General features: G+C 41.0%; 1 protein-coding gene across 1 annotated transcript in view; it reads left to right on the forward strand.

Annotated features, from left to right (window-relative positions):
* The first annotated feature begins 1779 nt into the window (after nucleotides 1-1779).
* PAFAH1B2 (platelet-activating factor acetylhydrolase 1b, catalytic subunit 2 (30kDa)) overlaps nucleotides 1780-16680 on the forward strand; it is a 33801-nt gene continuing 18900 nt past the window's right edge. Inside the window, exons 1-2 of the mRNA XM_006890810.1 lie at nucleotides 1780-1908; nucleotides 9093-9180. Of these exons, the coding sequence (XP_006890872.1) occupies nucleotides 9100-9180 (81 nt within the window). The 5' untranslated portion in view covers nucleotides 1780-1908; nucleotides 9093-9099. The remainder of the gene's footprint in view (nucleotides 1909-9092; nucleotides 9181-16680) is intronic.

Here is a 16680-nt window from a genome sequence, read left to right on the forward strand (position 1 = left end):
AACATACTTTATAGATTACTTAACAACAACACTATTATGGATCATATCAGCTGTGGGAAATCTACAGAATACAGACCTTGCTCTCTCAAAACTTTCATTATATAATAGGGAAAACAATGTATTGGTGAAGTAATTGTTGTTGTTGTTATGTGCCGTCGAGTCGTTTGCGACTCATAGTGACCCTATGTACAACAGCCCTAAACCCTGCTCTGTCCTGCGCCAATCACACTGCCTCTGACACACCCATCCCGATTACCCCAGTCACTGAATCAATCCACCTCATAGAGGGTCTTGCCCTCCTGCTTTGTCCCTCTACTCTACCCAGCATGATGTCCCTCTCCCAAGACCTGTCTCTCCTTGCAACATATCCAAAGTATGTCAGACGAAGCCCCAGAATATTTGCCTCCAAGGAGTAGCCTGGTTTAACCCTCTCTAGGATGAATCGAAGTAATTACATTAAAGAATATTGAGTGTTAAAATTGGGGAAGTGCAGAATTCTTTGGATTTATCCCTAGTGAATAATTCAAGCTATTTTCTTCTGTTGTCAATATATTTCTTGACTTGCTCTTTATATCATATCAAACATTTATGGAAAACTTACTGTTGTGTCCTGTATTATCTTGAGTATTTCTACAAGAGTATTCAAAGATAAAGTAATTTTTACATTGCTTATTTATGTGAGGACACATTTTGGATTATATATGCCTGAAATAAGACAGATAATACACATTTAGGACCACTTGACAACATAAGTGGTCTGAAAAATAACTTGATATTATCTCAAAACCTTACTTAGACTTCCATGATTTTTACAGGAGCTTTGGCAGCAAAGTAAAAATGTCCAAATCCAATATTAGAAGGTTCTACCTCTCTCTCTGCATAGGCATGAATGTATACTATCTTTTTTTCCCCTTTTATTATATTTTGTGTGTGTATGTACTGTCATGTTAGATCTAACTGGTACAGGAGAATGGCCCTCCTTCTCCAGCAGAGTACGTGGTGGATTTGCACCGTAAACCTCTGGAATTGCAGTGTAGCTTCTTGCCACTAAAGGACCAGAGCTAGGCCATGTTCTACTCAACTAATCCATACTGTGAGCGTGCATCTTCCTTTCCTCCAATAAGGTCTCTCTGGATCAAGATCAACTTCAGGCCAATGAATTTTTTTCTCTATTACGCAGCTCTTATATTTATCTAGCATTTAGTATACCTAAGCTTTTCAATATTGACTTCATATATGTATCTCTTCTCTTAAACTGGATGCATCCTTAAAAGAGCAGATGGTGGCTCTTTATTCCCCATCTCACTTTACGAGGCGTGACTTACCAACATTTATCATGCTACAGAAATGCCCCTCATTAAGTAAACGGTTTTATTAACCTAGGGGACCTATTTCCGTCCCTCTTTCAGTAATCTGCTTTATTCTATGCGGGTGGGGGAGGAAGCCAGGTTGCCTGAGTGGAAAGGGAATGGCGTCAGTGTGAGATCACGAGCTACATTGTCCCGAATACCATCTCCACACCCTGGTGTCATTAATGCAGGACTGAAGGATGCAGCTGGGGGAAAGATAAAATCTTATCCAAGTGATGCAAACCACTAGTACACGAAGGGCAAGATAGAGAACAAAGCAAGAATTCCGCCCGGCTGGGAGTACACCTTGGCGCAAGCAGCAAAACCAACAGAGAGAAAGCGCGAAGCGTGCAGCCCGCAAAAGCTGGGCGGGATGAAGGCGGGACTTCCGTAGGCCGTTTGCCTGAGTGGCAGGGGAACCGGAAGTGGAGGCGCTGCTGCTGGTACTGGGGCCGGAGGAGGGACGCGCTGGAGCGGGACCGCCGGGACTGAGCGAGCGACAGACGCGCCACCCGCCGACGCCGCAGCCGCTTGGGGCCCGCACGGACCCTCTGCCTGAGTGAGTGCATCCAGAATGGCGGGGAACTCGCGACTGAGAGGAGGGGGTTTGAAAGAACTGCGATTTGTTATTGTGAGAAGCCCGCGATCTCCCCTCCCCCACCTCTTTTTGCCCCTCCCCCCCCGCGCCACCTCTTCCCTGCCGGGGCCTTGGGGGGCCTCGCGCGCGCTTCTCCGAGGGCTCAGCGTCGGTTCCCCCTGCTGTCCGTTCTGCGCCGCTCCTGGGATGTGCTGACCTCTCGCCATCCCTCCAGAGCCGTTTTTCCCGGGACCGCACCCCCCAGACCTGTCGACTTTCCACGGCCGCTAGCCTGTTCTTCCCCAGCCTTTTGCGGTGGAGGAATACCGTGGCGGGGCGGACTTCCCTGGCCTTACGCGCCCCCTGGAGCAGGCCTCTCTGCACCCCTCGCTCCCTTCCCTGCCTGCACCATTTGTAGCTCCTCTTCCAGGTTCAGCTGTTGCCTATGCTTTTTTACACCATCCCTGAGATCGAGCCTCTGACCTTTTTCCTCTTGTCAGAGAGGCCTAAATAAAGGTGGGACCACACCAGTTACTTTGCTGTTCACCCGGCACACTTTTCCCTCCTGCTTTTGTTGAAAATGTTCAACTTTTCAGAAACTCCTCCTTTTTCTCTTCTAATATATTGAGAAGACCCATAGGCTGCCACGATTATCCAATCAGCACCTCATTTTAGAGATGAGGCTCAAAGAAAATTGGTATTTTGCCCAAGGTCATCCCTCTGGTTAACCTGCCAATGAGTGATTGCAGGTTCTTAAGGTTTTTCTCCTGGTCCACTTCAGGGTCTTCTGGTCTACCAGTTAGTTGCATGATGATAGACCAGTTGCATGATGACGCCCACCCAGCTTTTTATTACCTTAAGAAAACTCACAAGTGTGGATGCTTTGGCTTTCATGGAGAAAGAGTAGACCCACCTTACGACCTCATTTGAACAACTTTAAATGAGGACTTTGAGTGATGGGTAAAGGAGTGGAAAAAGATGGAGAAAATGCAGACTGTCAAGTCTGAGCATTTGAGTTATGTCTTTGCTTAAACTATAGTTTGTGTCTTTAGGTTCTTTTGGGTGCATAAAGTTGACCTTGTTAGGAAGCAGGAGATGCATAGGAAATTACTGTACTTTAATTTCTTGGCTTGGGCATTTGATAATAAATTATGGATGTGCTGGAACCCAGGGACCCACACACCAACCCATGAAGGCAGGGTATTCCGGATGAGGTCTGCCTTCCTCTTCACTTAACCCTGCCAGCGCCCTCTGAAACAAAGTCAAGAGGGAGTGGAACATTCGAAACCTTTTAAATTCTTAGTGCAGCTTTTCCCTCCACCTGTTTCCTGGTTCAAACTAAGGAAACATCCAGCTTAGTTTGAGAATTTTTAAATCTTTGTGACTGAACTGGCTTCTGATTAAGCAGTCTGCGTCTGCTGGTATTAATGTCTAGAAATTCTGGTTTTATAATGCTACAGTTCAAGTAGAGAAGATGGAAAATGTGGGGAAATTGCAAATGAGGAAACTGAAAAGTAATTCTGTTAGGTTCCATTCCATCTGCTAAATAATGTGCAAGTGGCTGATGCCTACCCCATCAAGACAACCTTTTTTAATCATCAATTAAAACTACTTTAGAATGTAAAACAGATTAACACAACTTTTGTTCTTTGGGAGACCATTATCTTTGCTCTGTGGGGGTTTTTTTCCAACTGCACCTGCTAGTTGTGATGTCTGTAGGAGGGAGGGTAATGGCTTGCTGCACATGGGATTGTTGTGAATCAGTGAAATTAAATGAGCATCAAACGTGTGTGTGTGTGTGTGTGTGTGTGTGTGTGTGTGTGTGTGTGTTGATAATTCCCCCACCCCTTTAATTGCTAGTTACAACTTCTCAATCTGAAGACCATTATGTTAAAATATTGCCTTCTACCTAAGGCAGGAAACCCAAAAGTGATTTGAGGATTTTAGTGGGCTAGCACAGATGTCTCTGGATAGCTCCTCATTCCTCCTTCATTTTTGTTACAGAGAATGTAATAGTTTATCTAACTCCCAAGTTATTTTAATCTTATAAATGTGTAGTCTCCAAGTTGTATGTTGCCAGCTTTGTTATTAAAGGAAGATTTCATGTGTTTATGGTTGAATTTTTCTTCTGTTTGAAAATGTTACCAAACCAAAGACATCAGTAAAACTCTGAAAGCTACTTTGTATTGTAAGAATTTCATTTGGCAAAATAATACAAAATTCAGTATGTGAAGGCACAAAGAAACAAATTTTCCCCGCCCTTGTAGAGGGAGAATGTGGCAGACCTTGTATTCCTAGTTAAAGAGGGGAAAGACTAGCTAATTGGGAGTGTTTTACCATCTCCCAATTCTGCCTTCCATGTAGTGTCAGATAAATGGCCTCCTGACAAACCCAACTATAGAGTTGATTTGACTCATAAAAACCCTGTAGACTCAAGAGAGAGAACTGTCCCGTCGTGTCTGGGGCTGTAAATCTAAGCAGGAGCAGACTTTCTCATTTTTGTGTCAAGCACCTGGGAGATTGAAACAGCCAACCTTTCAATTTGCAGCCAGACACTTCACTATACTACGGTGACTCCTGAATAACCTCAGATAAATCGTATCTTGTTCCTCAGTTTCTCTTTCTGAAACACTTTCTTTTGCCCGAGGAGAAATTTAGCACTAAGATGAAAAAAAATTTTGCAGAGTATCAGAATGTTGTTTTATTTCCTTGGTAGTAATAGAAAAGATGTAAGTGAATCAATAAAAATTAGAATCCGTAACTTTCACATGGCCTCTTCTATTTAAAAGGCAGATGGGTCAAATCTCTGCTTTGCAGAAGAAAAGATGGACAGTCTCCTTTGCAGTTTAGTACCTCTGAAAACCTCCTGGAAGGTCAGCAATGAATTTGTTCCAACTCAGTGATGGTGGTGTTACGCGCTATCTCAGTGACCCTATGAACAGTATTTCTGAATCCTGCCTTATCCTGAGCCAGTCTCACTATCTTTGATATACCTGTCCACAGTCACACTGTCAATCCATCTCATCCAGGGTCTTCCTCTCTTCTGTGTAAAATCTAGGGAGCTCTGGTGGCTTAGCGATAGGGAATTGCACTGCCAGCCTTCACACAATTCAGGGTCACCAGCTGTTGCAGAGAAACTCCTATGTGATTTACAGCCTTTGAAAATCTGCTAGAGAGTCAGCTATGAGTCAGTTCCAGCTCAAAAGCATATAACAACATGTAAAACCTAATATCCTTAACTAAAAAAAATTGTTGCCTAAGCAGCTCTGCTAGCCTGCCTAGTGGTAAGGAGCCATCCCAAAGGTACATGGTTCATATTCACCAGCTGCTCCATGGGAGAAGGAGGGGCACAGTCCTCCCATGTGATATACTACTTCTAAAACTCCACTGGAGGGTCAGGGATGGGTCGGTTCTGAGCAGCAACCAGCAACTTTTGTAGCAGTCTGTAGGAAGTTGTGCTCCTAACCCAAAAGCCAAGTGTTGGGTTGAATCTACCAGACTCCATGGGAGAAAGATGGGTAGTATCCTTCTGTGTGATTTACAGTGTCAGAAACCTGTGGATGGTCTATTACACGTCCACTCTGACTGGATAGCGATGAGATTGTTTTAAATTCTTAGAAAATGTAGAATTAACGTTGTTGATTGCCCGAGAGTCGAGCATGACTCATAGTAACCCTATGAACAAAAAGTCTGAAGCCCCTCTACAACTCTTATTAAAGTTCAGTTCGTAGAGTTACTGGAGTCATGTTGTTTAGGAAGTGGATGCCACTCCTTCCAATTAACATGGAAGGGTGGAAAGTAAACAGGCTTGAAAGTATCAAATCTCATCTCCTGCTTACCTGTTCTGTCATGGAGCAGGTCTCTGTGCTTCAGCTTTATATAATAACAGAACTTCTAGCAATGCCTTATAAATCATAGGTTCTTAACAAATAACAGTTGCAGTCTTTGTGAATCTTTTTTTTATACCTTTTACTTGAATTGTGAAAATTCTGTCTGTAAATGGAATCATAGATTTGAAGAGATCTTAAAGTTTCAAGACAGTTGGTCTTGAAAACAGGCTATATGCATCCAAGGATCCATATGATGGTGCATTAAAATATGAGGGAAAATGCAGAGCTTTCTTTTAATCTAAAGAGCAAGATGTAAACTTCATTAACACATTGCCGCACACTTTTAAATTGATGACTATGCTTAGAAGCACTTTTTTTTCCACTATAGCCATCATTTGTGGCAACATGTTAATATTAATGCACATATTAACAGCAGTCCATGTATATATAAGTATACATTTATTAAAGTACATATGCAGAAAGATTCTTCTGGGAAGTACAGCTAAAAATTATCTGGGCCAAGAGCTCTCTAGTGGCCTAGTCTGTAGCGAGTCGTTCTGCTAAGCTGTAGGTGACCAGTTTGAATCCACTAACAGTTCTAAGGAAGAAAAATGAAGTCTCCTCTTGTACGATTTACAGCTTTTGGAAACCTGCTGGAGCATCAGCTGTAAGTCAACTTTAATGCAAGACAGCAGTGAGTTTGATGTTGGTTTTTTTTTTAAATCTGGGCTAACCTGTATTCATATGCTTTATTTAGCTCAGTTTAGCCTTTCCTGTAAACATGTTCCTCTGCTCCTGTTAGTGTGTATATACTTGATGGTAATAAGTTTGGTTTTGGTTTGGATGGCACAGTTGGTTAAATGCTTGACTACCAGCCAAAAAAGATGGGAAAGATGGGTGGCCTGAACCTGCTCCAAGGCACCTTGGAACACTGGCCAGGTAATCTTCCAGAGGGCTTTTGAAAATCCTGTGGTGCAGTTCTCCTCTGCACATACGGGGTTTCCATGAGTCACAGTGAATGCAGCAGCAACTAACAGCAATAGCAATTTTTTTAAGACTTAGTGTTATTTAGGACTGAACTAATTTATTGTTTTTGTGAATGGAGGCATACTTTCATGTTTAGCATTTGCTATTTTCTGATTGTAAGAACCTGTCAACTTGATAGTCCAATGTGGTTTGCATACTCAATAAATATATAGTGAATGGCTTTCAGAAAATGTTTAGCTGTATTTGAAATTGGCAACGAGAAGAAAAAGTACTTAAAAATCAATAAGTATATGGTGAATAGCTATAACTTAATACTTTTTCAGAGAATATTTACATGTATTTGAAATTGCAAGGGGAAGAAAAAGAGACTACTTAAAAATTGTGGCCTTCATTTCATCTCAGAAAGAATATAGCCTCTTTTCCTATCAGTTACTGGGAGGATAACAAGTCAACATAAAAACAAATTTGTACTTTTTTTACTTCTTTTACATCAGCTGGAGCTAGGTTAGATCTCAAATTAAGGGGACATTGTCCTCAGAAGTAACATGGCACAGTAGGGTTTTGGTTTGTTAAGTATATGTAACCTAGGTTCAAATTTCCTTTTCTCTGTGGACTAAAAAAAAAAAAACACCCAAAACCAACAGTTTATGAATGAAACACACACAAAAAGAGGACCTTGTTGTGCTATAAATTAGAAGGGTTACAGTTCTAATTCTGACCTACTGGATATATGAGTTTAGGACAGTTCTCTAACCGCCCCCCGCCCCCCCCAAGATATCAGCCATAAATGTGGAGAATTTACAACCCCCTTACTTTAGGCCTGCTGGCTTGCACTACTTCCACAGGTTCAGAAATTCACTGGAACAGCTCCCAGAACTCGCAGCGTTCTCTCTTACAATTACAGCTTTGTCATAAAGGATAAAAATCAGGGTTAGAGTAAAGGAGAGATGCGTAGAGCCAAGTCTGGGAGAGTTCCTGGAAATCATGGTATCTTGAGAATGGATATTTTCACCTTGCAGCAAGTTCCTGGAGTTTCTCTGTCCAAGCGTCTTTATTTGGGCCCTAGCCAGCCCCCACCACTAGAGTTACATCCTCGCCTCACCTAATCAGTTAGGAATACTTGATAGTCCTTACCAACACACTTAAATTCCAAGAGGTTGTAGAGATTATCTTTTAGAAACTAGGGATCCCTCTTGTTATTGTTGGGTGGAAATGGCTCATAGCTGACTCTCCAGCAAGTATACATAGCCTGTAAATCTCATGAAAAGAGATTGTCCCTCTTTCTTCCTAGGAGCAGCTGGATTTGAACAACCAGAGGGACACTGCCTTTGGGTTAGTAGTGCAACTCCCTCCGACTGCATCACCAGAATTTGGCTCTTAGCAATGTATCTCAACTCATTGCTGTCGAGGTAGAACAAACTTGTAGCTGACCTCAAGCAGGTTTTCAGGTCCTTTAAATCACATGGGAGGAGATTGCCCATCGTTCCCTCAATGGAGCAGGTGGTGGATTTGAGCTCCCTGGCTTTGGGTTGGTAGTGCAACTCCTTACCCACTGGGCCACCAGAGTCCCTTACTACGTACATGTTGTTATTTGCTGTCGAATTGGAACCAAACCATAGCTGACCCCCTAGCGTGTTTACAGAAGCAATAAATTGCATGGGAGGAAATTGCCCATTCTGCTTCCATAGAGCAGCTAGTGGATTCAGACTGCCTGCCTTAGGAATTGCAGCACTGCTTCTTGCCACTAGGCCACCAAGGTTCCCTTCCACGTATATAGTAAAAAAAATTTAAAATATATGCCCCCCAAAAAATTGTTTGGAGAAGCTTGCTTTTTTTTTTTTTTAATATAGTGCTTTGTTTCTCAGTGATATTCTGACCTATCATAGAATGTAATAATGCTTGGGATTTGTGAGATTTACAAACTCCTATCCTAGAACTTTCCTTGCTAAAAGTAGATTAGTTGTTTAATTCCTAGGAAAAGCCATAATGAAATCTAAATGATTATTTAAACCTGACATGAAATATTTCAAGTTGTTAGGTGCCAGTTGAGTCAGCTACAATTCACAGCAACCCTATGAACAACAGATCAAAACTTTAAGTGCAACAGATAAGACCCATATTGTTGTTGTGTACCATTGAGTCAGGACTGACACCCATAGTTAACCCTCCAGTGGGTTTTAGGCGGCAGTTAATTGCAGGGAGAAGATTGTCCAGCCTTCTCCCCAGAGCAGCTAGTAGATTCAAACTGCGTGCCTTAGGAACTGCAACACAGCTTCTTGCCCCTAGGCCACCCACCAGAGTTTCCTAAGACACCTATTACAAATGAAATATAAATATTTCTTCCTTCAGGTGTAGAATGAGCCAAGGAGATTCAAACCCAGCAGCTATTCCACATGCAGCCGAAGATATTCAAGGAGATGACAGATGGATGTCTCAGGTAAAAAGAAAATGCATATGTTTTATTCATATAAGCCACTTCAGTTTTTTTCACCTGGTAAAACTAAAATTTCACCAGGGAACTTTTAATACTCAATAAGAATTTATTGCTGTATTCTTAATGAGCAGTCTCATGTTGAAACTAAAGAATGTTTTGAAAGTACAATAATTGCACTCTGTTAATCTTTTAAAAATTATTTTCTATAATTGTTTTAAAGCATCTTCTTTCAGAATAATTTCATAATTATATAAATGTTTGTTAGGGACCTCTCAAAGGTACTCAGGAGCAACAGTGTCTCTCTGGAGACTTAAGGTGCGCCTGATACAGGTCATGGTATTTGCAATCGCTTGTTATGCATCAGAGAGTTGGACAATGACTAGGGAGGACAGAAGGAGAGTGGATGCTTTTGAGCTGTGGTGCTGGAGAAGGGTACTGAATGTACCCTGGACTGCCAGGAAAACAAACAGATTCATCTTGGAGAGGATTAAACCAAGCTACTCCTTGGAGGCAAGGATTCTGGGGCTTCGTCTGACATACTTTGGACATGTTGCCAGGAGGGACGGGTCCTTGGAGAGGGACATCATGCTTGGGAGGGTGGAGGGACAGCGGAGGAGGGGAAGATCCTCTATGAGATGGACTGATTCAGTGACTGGGGTAATCGGGATGGGTGTGTCAGAGGCGGTGCGGTTGGCGCAGGATAGAGCAGGGTTTAGGGCTGTTGTGCATAAGGTCGCTATGAGTCAGAAACGACTTGACGGCACATAACAACAACATATAAATGTTGCAAAATTTTCAAAGAACTTTCATATACCTTTCACCTAGATTGTCTAGTGGCTACTGTGTCTGTGTATGTTTGCATATGCATAGACCAGCATAAGTGTTTCTGATTAATATGCCCAAAAATATACCCAGAGATGCCTCAGAAGAAAGCCCTAGTCATTTACTGTGAAAAATTAGCCATTGGAAACATTGAGAGGGAGGGAAAAGAAACCAATGTAGAAAAAAAGCAGAGTTCTACATTGTTTTCGGAAAAATGGAATTTTTTTTACATAATTATGTTGTTAGGTGCCATCGCGTTGCTTGTGACTCATAACAACCCTATGTACAGCAGCTCTGAAGCCTGCCCTATCCAGAGCCTGTCTGATTCCAACACACCTGTCCCCATTGCTCCAGTTACCATTTCAATCCATCTCATCCGAGGTCTTCCTTTCCTGCGCTATCTGTCCACCCTTCTGAGCATGATGTCTTAACCATAACTATAATAACTTTAATAACTATGTTATTAAAATTAGGAAATTTAAATTTAGTGTACTATTACCTAATCCACAAACCATGTTCAGATTTCTCCACCTGTCCCAATAATGTTCTCTATAGCCATTTTTTTCCCAGACCAGAATCACACTTTATATTTATTTGTTATGTAGCTATGTTCTTTAATTTGAAACATTTCTTAGCCTTTGTCTTTCACATAATTGAAGATTTTTTAATAGTACTATGGGGAATAAAAATACTGTTTGATCCAGCAGTCCCACTACTAGGGAGGTATATATTCCAAAGAAATGAGAACTGTGACACAAATTGATATACACATACTTGCCCTGCCCTGCAGGATCCTTACCATGTCGGACACATTTATGCCCATTGCCACAATGTATCAGAATGTCTCCTTGAGAGTCTTCTGTTTCACTGAACCTCCTCTTCTCCAAGGATGTTGTCCTTCTCTGAGGAGTAGCCTCTCCTAACAACATGCCTAAAGTATGTGAGATGAAGCTTCCACATCTTTGCCTCTAAGGAGTTCTCTGGTTGCATTTTCACCAAGACATAAGTGTTTATTCTTGTGGCAGTAAATAGTGTATTCAGCATTCTTCTCCCAACACTACAGCTCAAAGACTCTTTCTTTTCCTGTCCTCCTTGTTCATTGTCCAGCTCTCAGTGCAAAACGTGATTAGAAACACTGTGGGTTGAATCAGGTGCACCTGAGCATCAATCAAGCTACATAGTCTTTCCAGGTTTGGTTTGTAGTCAAGCACAAATAATTAGCACCACCCAAAGACTTCAGTTAGATGCAAATAGAATGGCTGCCATCAAGAATATCCTATGTACCAGCCTTTTCAGGGGACTCTAACCTTCACTACAACTCCAGAATAGTTGGTACGAGATGAGAAAATCAAGACTCAGGTTATGTACATTTCAAGAATTAAATTAATGTGCGTCCTTAAATTTACTGGTTTAATAATTCAGTAAACTAGAATTTGAATGTTGTTGTTATATACTGTTGAGTCAACTACCGCTCATAGGACACTATCAACAATGGATCTGACCTCTGCCCTCTCCTGCACCTTTCTCATTGTCTCTGGTATTCTTAAAGCCATTTTTAAAGTTATTGGATCTGTTGAAGGTCTTCCTCTCTTTCATCGACTTTCCATCTTGGCCCCTCCTAACAATATGTCCAAAGTACATGAGATGAAGTTTCATCATCCATGCTTTCAAGGAGCATCCTGCTTTTGCTTTCTAAGATGTATTTGTTGTTCTTTTGGCAGTTCATGGTATATTGAGTACTTTTTCCAACACTAGAATTCAAAGACATCAGTTCTTCTTCTGTTCTCCTCAGGCAATGCATAGGAAATAGTTGCAAAGACCATGGCTTGTATCCAATGCACCTCAGTCTTTAAACTGACGTCTGTGCTCTTTAACAATTTGGAGAAGTCCTTGACAGCACATTTTGCCAGTGCAACATTTCTTTTGATTTCTTGACTGCTGTTACTATCAGTATTGATTGTGGAGCTAAGTAAAATGAAATCCTTAACAACTTCAATATTTTCTCTGTTTATCATGATGTTGCCTGTTGGTCCAGGGGTGAGGATTTTTGTTTTCTTGGCATTGAGATACAGTTTATGATAAAGACTATAGCCTTTTATCTTTTGCAGTAAGTGCTTCAAGTCATCCATCTTCACTTTCAGCAAGCAAGGTTGTGTCATCTGCATAAAGCATATTTTGTGTGTTTGTTTTTTAAAGTAGGTTGTTGGTGAGTCTTCTCCAATCCTGATGCTATATTCTTTATATAGACCAGCTTCTCAAATAATTTGCTTTGCATACAGACTGAATAGCTAAGGAGAAAGGATACTACTCTGTGTAAAAGGAGAAGGGACAACATTGGAATGACCAAGTTTGACTACTGTTAACCCTACAAAGGGGACCTGTTCCCTTCAGTAATAGCCACAATAGCAAAATAATAGCCACAAGAACAGAAATTGGCCCCCTGTGCTCCTATACCCACTTCTCCTAGGTTCAAGGTTTGCTGCAAATTGACTCATTGACTTGACTCTCAGTTGTGAGATTTATTACAGAAATAGGGGGTAGAGGAGGCACATTCCTCAATTCAGACAGCAGTCAGCAGTGAAAGTCCAGGTTCAGCCCAGCAACACAAATAACAAGAAGCCTGTGGTTTCCGGAATCATTCAAAAAGCTTTTTTTTTCGTAGCAGTCGCACATCACCTCTTCCTTCAGTCATTCGGCAAGCGAAACCTTTAACTTTGGCTACATCTCTCAGGCTCCATCAGGTTATGCCTCATGGCATTCTCTTCACAATTTGGCGAGCAGCTCTTATGTGGTCCTACAGCTATAGATGATGGAGAGGATTTTGATCCAGCAATGAACCATGTGTCTTCAGGTGAGGTAGCTGGAGACCATGCTCTCAGAGGCAGCGAAGGCAATTGATATAAATGTTATTTTCCAAAGTTCTGGCACATGCCTCTCCTGATTTTAAACCATGAAATATTCCCTTGTTCTGTTCCAACAACTGCTTCTCAGTCTGTGTATAGTTTTCACGTGAGCACAATCCAGAGAATCCCCAGGGCAAGTGTTCTAGAATTCCCATTCTTAGCATTATCCATAATTTGGTATAATCTATAGTCAAATGCCTTTTCATAGTCAGTGACATCTCTTGTGCCACGGCCACTTCTGAATCCAGCTTGAATTTCTGATAGTTGCCAATTGATATCCTATTCCAACCATTTTTGGAATAATCTGCAAGATTGTAATTGGCATATGATATTAATGATACTTTTCAATAATTTCCACATTATATTGGATCTCCCTTTCTTTGATTGGGAATAAAAAGGAATCTCTTCCAGATACTTGGCCAGGTATCTGTCTTCCAGAATGTTTTGGCACAGGCTGGTGAGCATTTCCAGGACTGCATTTTTTTAAATAGGGTTTATTTATAAAGTTCGTATACAGTGTTGTTCACACCAGATCTTTCCCATTTCCTTTATCCCCCCCCCCAACATCAAATTGTGCGACCCTATGATTAACACCCCCTCCACCCATCCTCACCCTCTGTTTCCCCCCCTTTGGATCCTCATACTCTTTCTGCAATAATGGTCTTTTTTTTTTAATTATTTTTAAATTTTATTAGTTTTAATGAACATTTACAGAGATTTTGGGTTTTCATTCATTCATTGCTGCACTGTTTTCTCTACCCTCCTCCCCAGTTCGTTCTTCTCCCCCCAAATGTCTGTTTTAATTGTCCAATTGCCCCAGTGCTTGTCAAAGCCAGTTCTGATTAATCTCCTTTGTTAGTGTGTCCTTTGCCATTCCCTATCACTCCTCCCTGAGAGAGACTTCACCCTGATTCATAAGGAAAAGGGGATGGCGTATTCTCTTAGCTACTTCTTGCTGAAAAGGGACGCTGTGGGTTTCAGGGTGAAGATCTTCTCTCACTACTCTAAAGGGCCCCTCTGGCAGTAGGAAACACATAGACTATTATGGAGATTGATTTTGGAATTTAGATGCACTGTTATCAATTGTGCTTAGCCGTACATGTTCATATCCTTGAAGATGTATCATGGAAGTGTTGCAACCTAGAAGACACAAATTTAACAAGTTAAAAGTACATGAGTCAAAAATTAAAAAGCGATAATATTCTGAGTAGAGGTTCTAATAGTGGCACAAATCAAGTTACAGAGGGAAGGTGGTTCTTACAATAAAAGGCCTATAGACTAGCACTTTGCCTATTATAGTGTAGAGGTTAGGAACCACAAGATGTAGAGGCTCAGCTATGTCATTTATGGTTCTTAAGTCCTGGAGGAAATTCCATCTACCACTGGGTTGTTTTACAACTCGGAAGTTCGTATGCAAGGTAGAGGTGAAGTAAGGAACTGCTTATGAGGTTTTCCATCCATTCCAACAACTAAGAAATAGTGAGAAGAGTTGGGACCTCAGAAGGCTTTTAGGACCAATTAGTAGGCTCTGTGTCCAGGAGAAATGAATATACTTACCAGTAATGTTAATGCTCACCCACAGCTCTTCTGGGAGTATCTAAATCGTTGAAGCGTCCTCCTTTGTTTCCAGCTGGGAGCTGGGGCCTGTCAGTCCAGTCTGCCACGAGGACCTGATGTGGGCCACCTTGACAATAATGGTCTTATACCATATTTGTCCTTATGGGATTGAGTTTGTTCACTTAGCATAGTACTCTCCAGTCCCTTTCAAGTTAGGTAGTAATTTACAGAATTGTTGTTGTGTAGTATTCCCTTGTGTGAATGTACCATAATTTCTCAATCTGTTTTATTGTGGTTGGATATTTGGACTGTTTCCATGTTCTTGTGATGGTGATTAACACTGCCATGAATCTTGGTGTGCCTCAGATCTCATTTTCTTGGGGTGTATTCCAAGCAGTGGAATAATTGGGTCGTGTGGAATTTCTATGTTCCACTTTTTGAGGAAGTGCCAGACTGCCTTCTAGAATGGTTATACCATTTTACAATCACAGCAACAATGTATAAGAGTTCCTCACCACATCCTCTCTAACATTTATTATTTGCTGTCCTGTTAAACTTTGCCACTGCTACTGGAGTGAGGTAATATCTCATTATGGTTTTGATTTGCACTCTTTTATTGCCAGTGATTTTGAGCATTTCTTCATGTGTCTGTTGGCCATCAAAGTATCTTCCTCTGTGAAAATTCTTTCCATATATTTTGCCCATTTTGTAATAGTTTTACCAGTCTTTTCCTTGTGGAGGCCCTGTAGGATTCTGTAAACTTTTTTGATAAGAAACCTTTGTCTGAAATGGTATTGCCAAATTTTTTTTCCCAGTCAGTAGGTTTTCTTTTCACTCTATTGGAAAATATTTTTGATGCACACAGGGATTTAATCTTTAGAAGGCCCTGTTCATCAGTTTATCCTCTCCAGATTGTGCATTTCTAGCTGCATTTGATAGTCTCTTTATCCCAGTTTGTCTTTGATGAGCTATATGGTTTTGAGTTTTACTCCCAGGTTTCTGATCCATTTTGAGTTGACTTTTGTATGTGGTGTGAGATGTGGATACTATTTCAGCTTTCTACGGGTTGCGGTTGTTTTTCTAGAACCATTTGTTGAAGAGGCTGTCATTTCCTCATTTGGTTGGGGTTTTTTTCCTCTGTACTTTTTTTTTTAATTATACTAGTTTATTTACAAAATTCTAATACATTGCTTTTCATACCAGTTCCTTCCCATTCCCCCTTCCCACTCTCCACACATCCTCACCCCTCTACTTCTACCCTCCTCCCCCCTTTGGATCCTCATACTCATTCTACAATAATAGTGTATATAGTATTTGCCCTTATGGGACTGAGTTAGCTCACTCAGCATAATGCTCTCCCCAAGTTAGGTTATAATTTACAAGATTATTGCCCCTGCGTGCTGCATAATATTACATTGTGTGAATGTACCATAATTTCTCAATCCATTTGATTGTGATTAGACATCTGGGCTCTTTCTGTGTTCTTATGATGGTTCATTTGATAGGTTTTATTTCCTTGTTGAGTATCAGTTGACCATAGATAGATGGGTCCCTTTCTGGGTTCTCAAATCTGTTCCATTAGTCAGTGTACCTGTCATTGTACAAGTACTGTGCTGTTTTGGTTACTACTACGATGGAGTAGATTTTGAGGTAAGGGAGTGCTATGACTCCCACTTCATTTTTATTTCTCAGAAGTATTTTGCTTACTCATCTTTTGTGTCTCCAAATAAACTTGACCATTTTCCTTTAAATCTCCTTGAAAATTGAATTCAGTATCTGTATTAGGATTGCATTGAATATGTAGATTGCTTTTGGTAGGATTGTCATTTTCACAATATTGAGTCTTCCTATCCATGAACAGGGCACATTTTTCCATTTATTTAGTTCTTTTATTGTGTCTTACAGAAATGTTCTGTGGTTTTCTTAGAGCTGCAGTTTCTATTTTTTGCCAATATATTCAGTGCAAGTTGGATGTCTTTCTTTATCACCATTGGTTTTTACTAATATGTTACTTACAAACATGATTGTGTCTACCAAATATTTTTTAGTATATATTGTTGTGTTCTATAGAGCCGGAACTGACCCATAGCAGATCTTACGGTGGTTTTTCAGCATTCACATAGGAGGAGATGACCCTTACTTCTCAGAGCAGTTGGTCGCCTTGAACTGCATACTTTTGGGATTGCAGCACAGCTTCCTCCCACTAAGCCACCAGAACTCC

The sequence above is a fragment of the Elephantulus edwardii genome, unplaced genomic scaffold (assembly GCF_000299155.1).
Source record: "Elephantulus edwardii isolate Elephantulus edwardi_28Jun2011 unplaced genomic scaffold, EleEdw1.0 scaffold00093, whole genome shotgun sequence".
Classification (NCBI taxonomy): domain Eukaryota; kingdom Metazoa; phylum Chordata; class Mammalia; order Macroscelidea; family Macroscelididae; genus Elephantulus; species Elephantulus edwardii.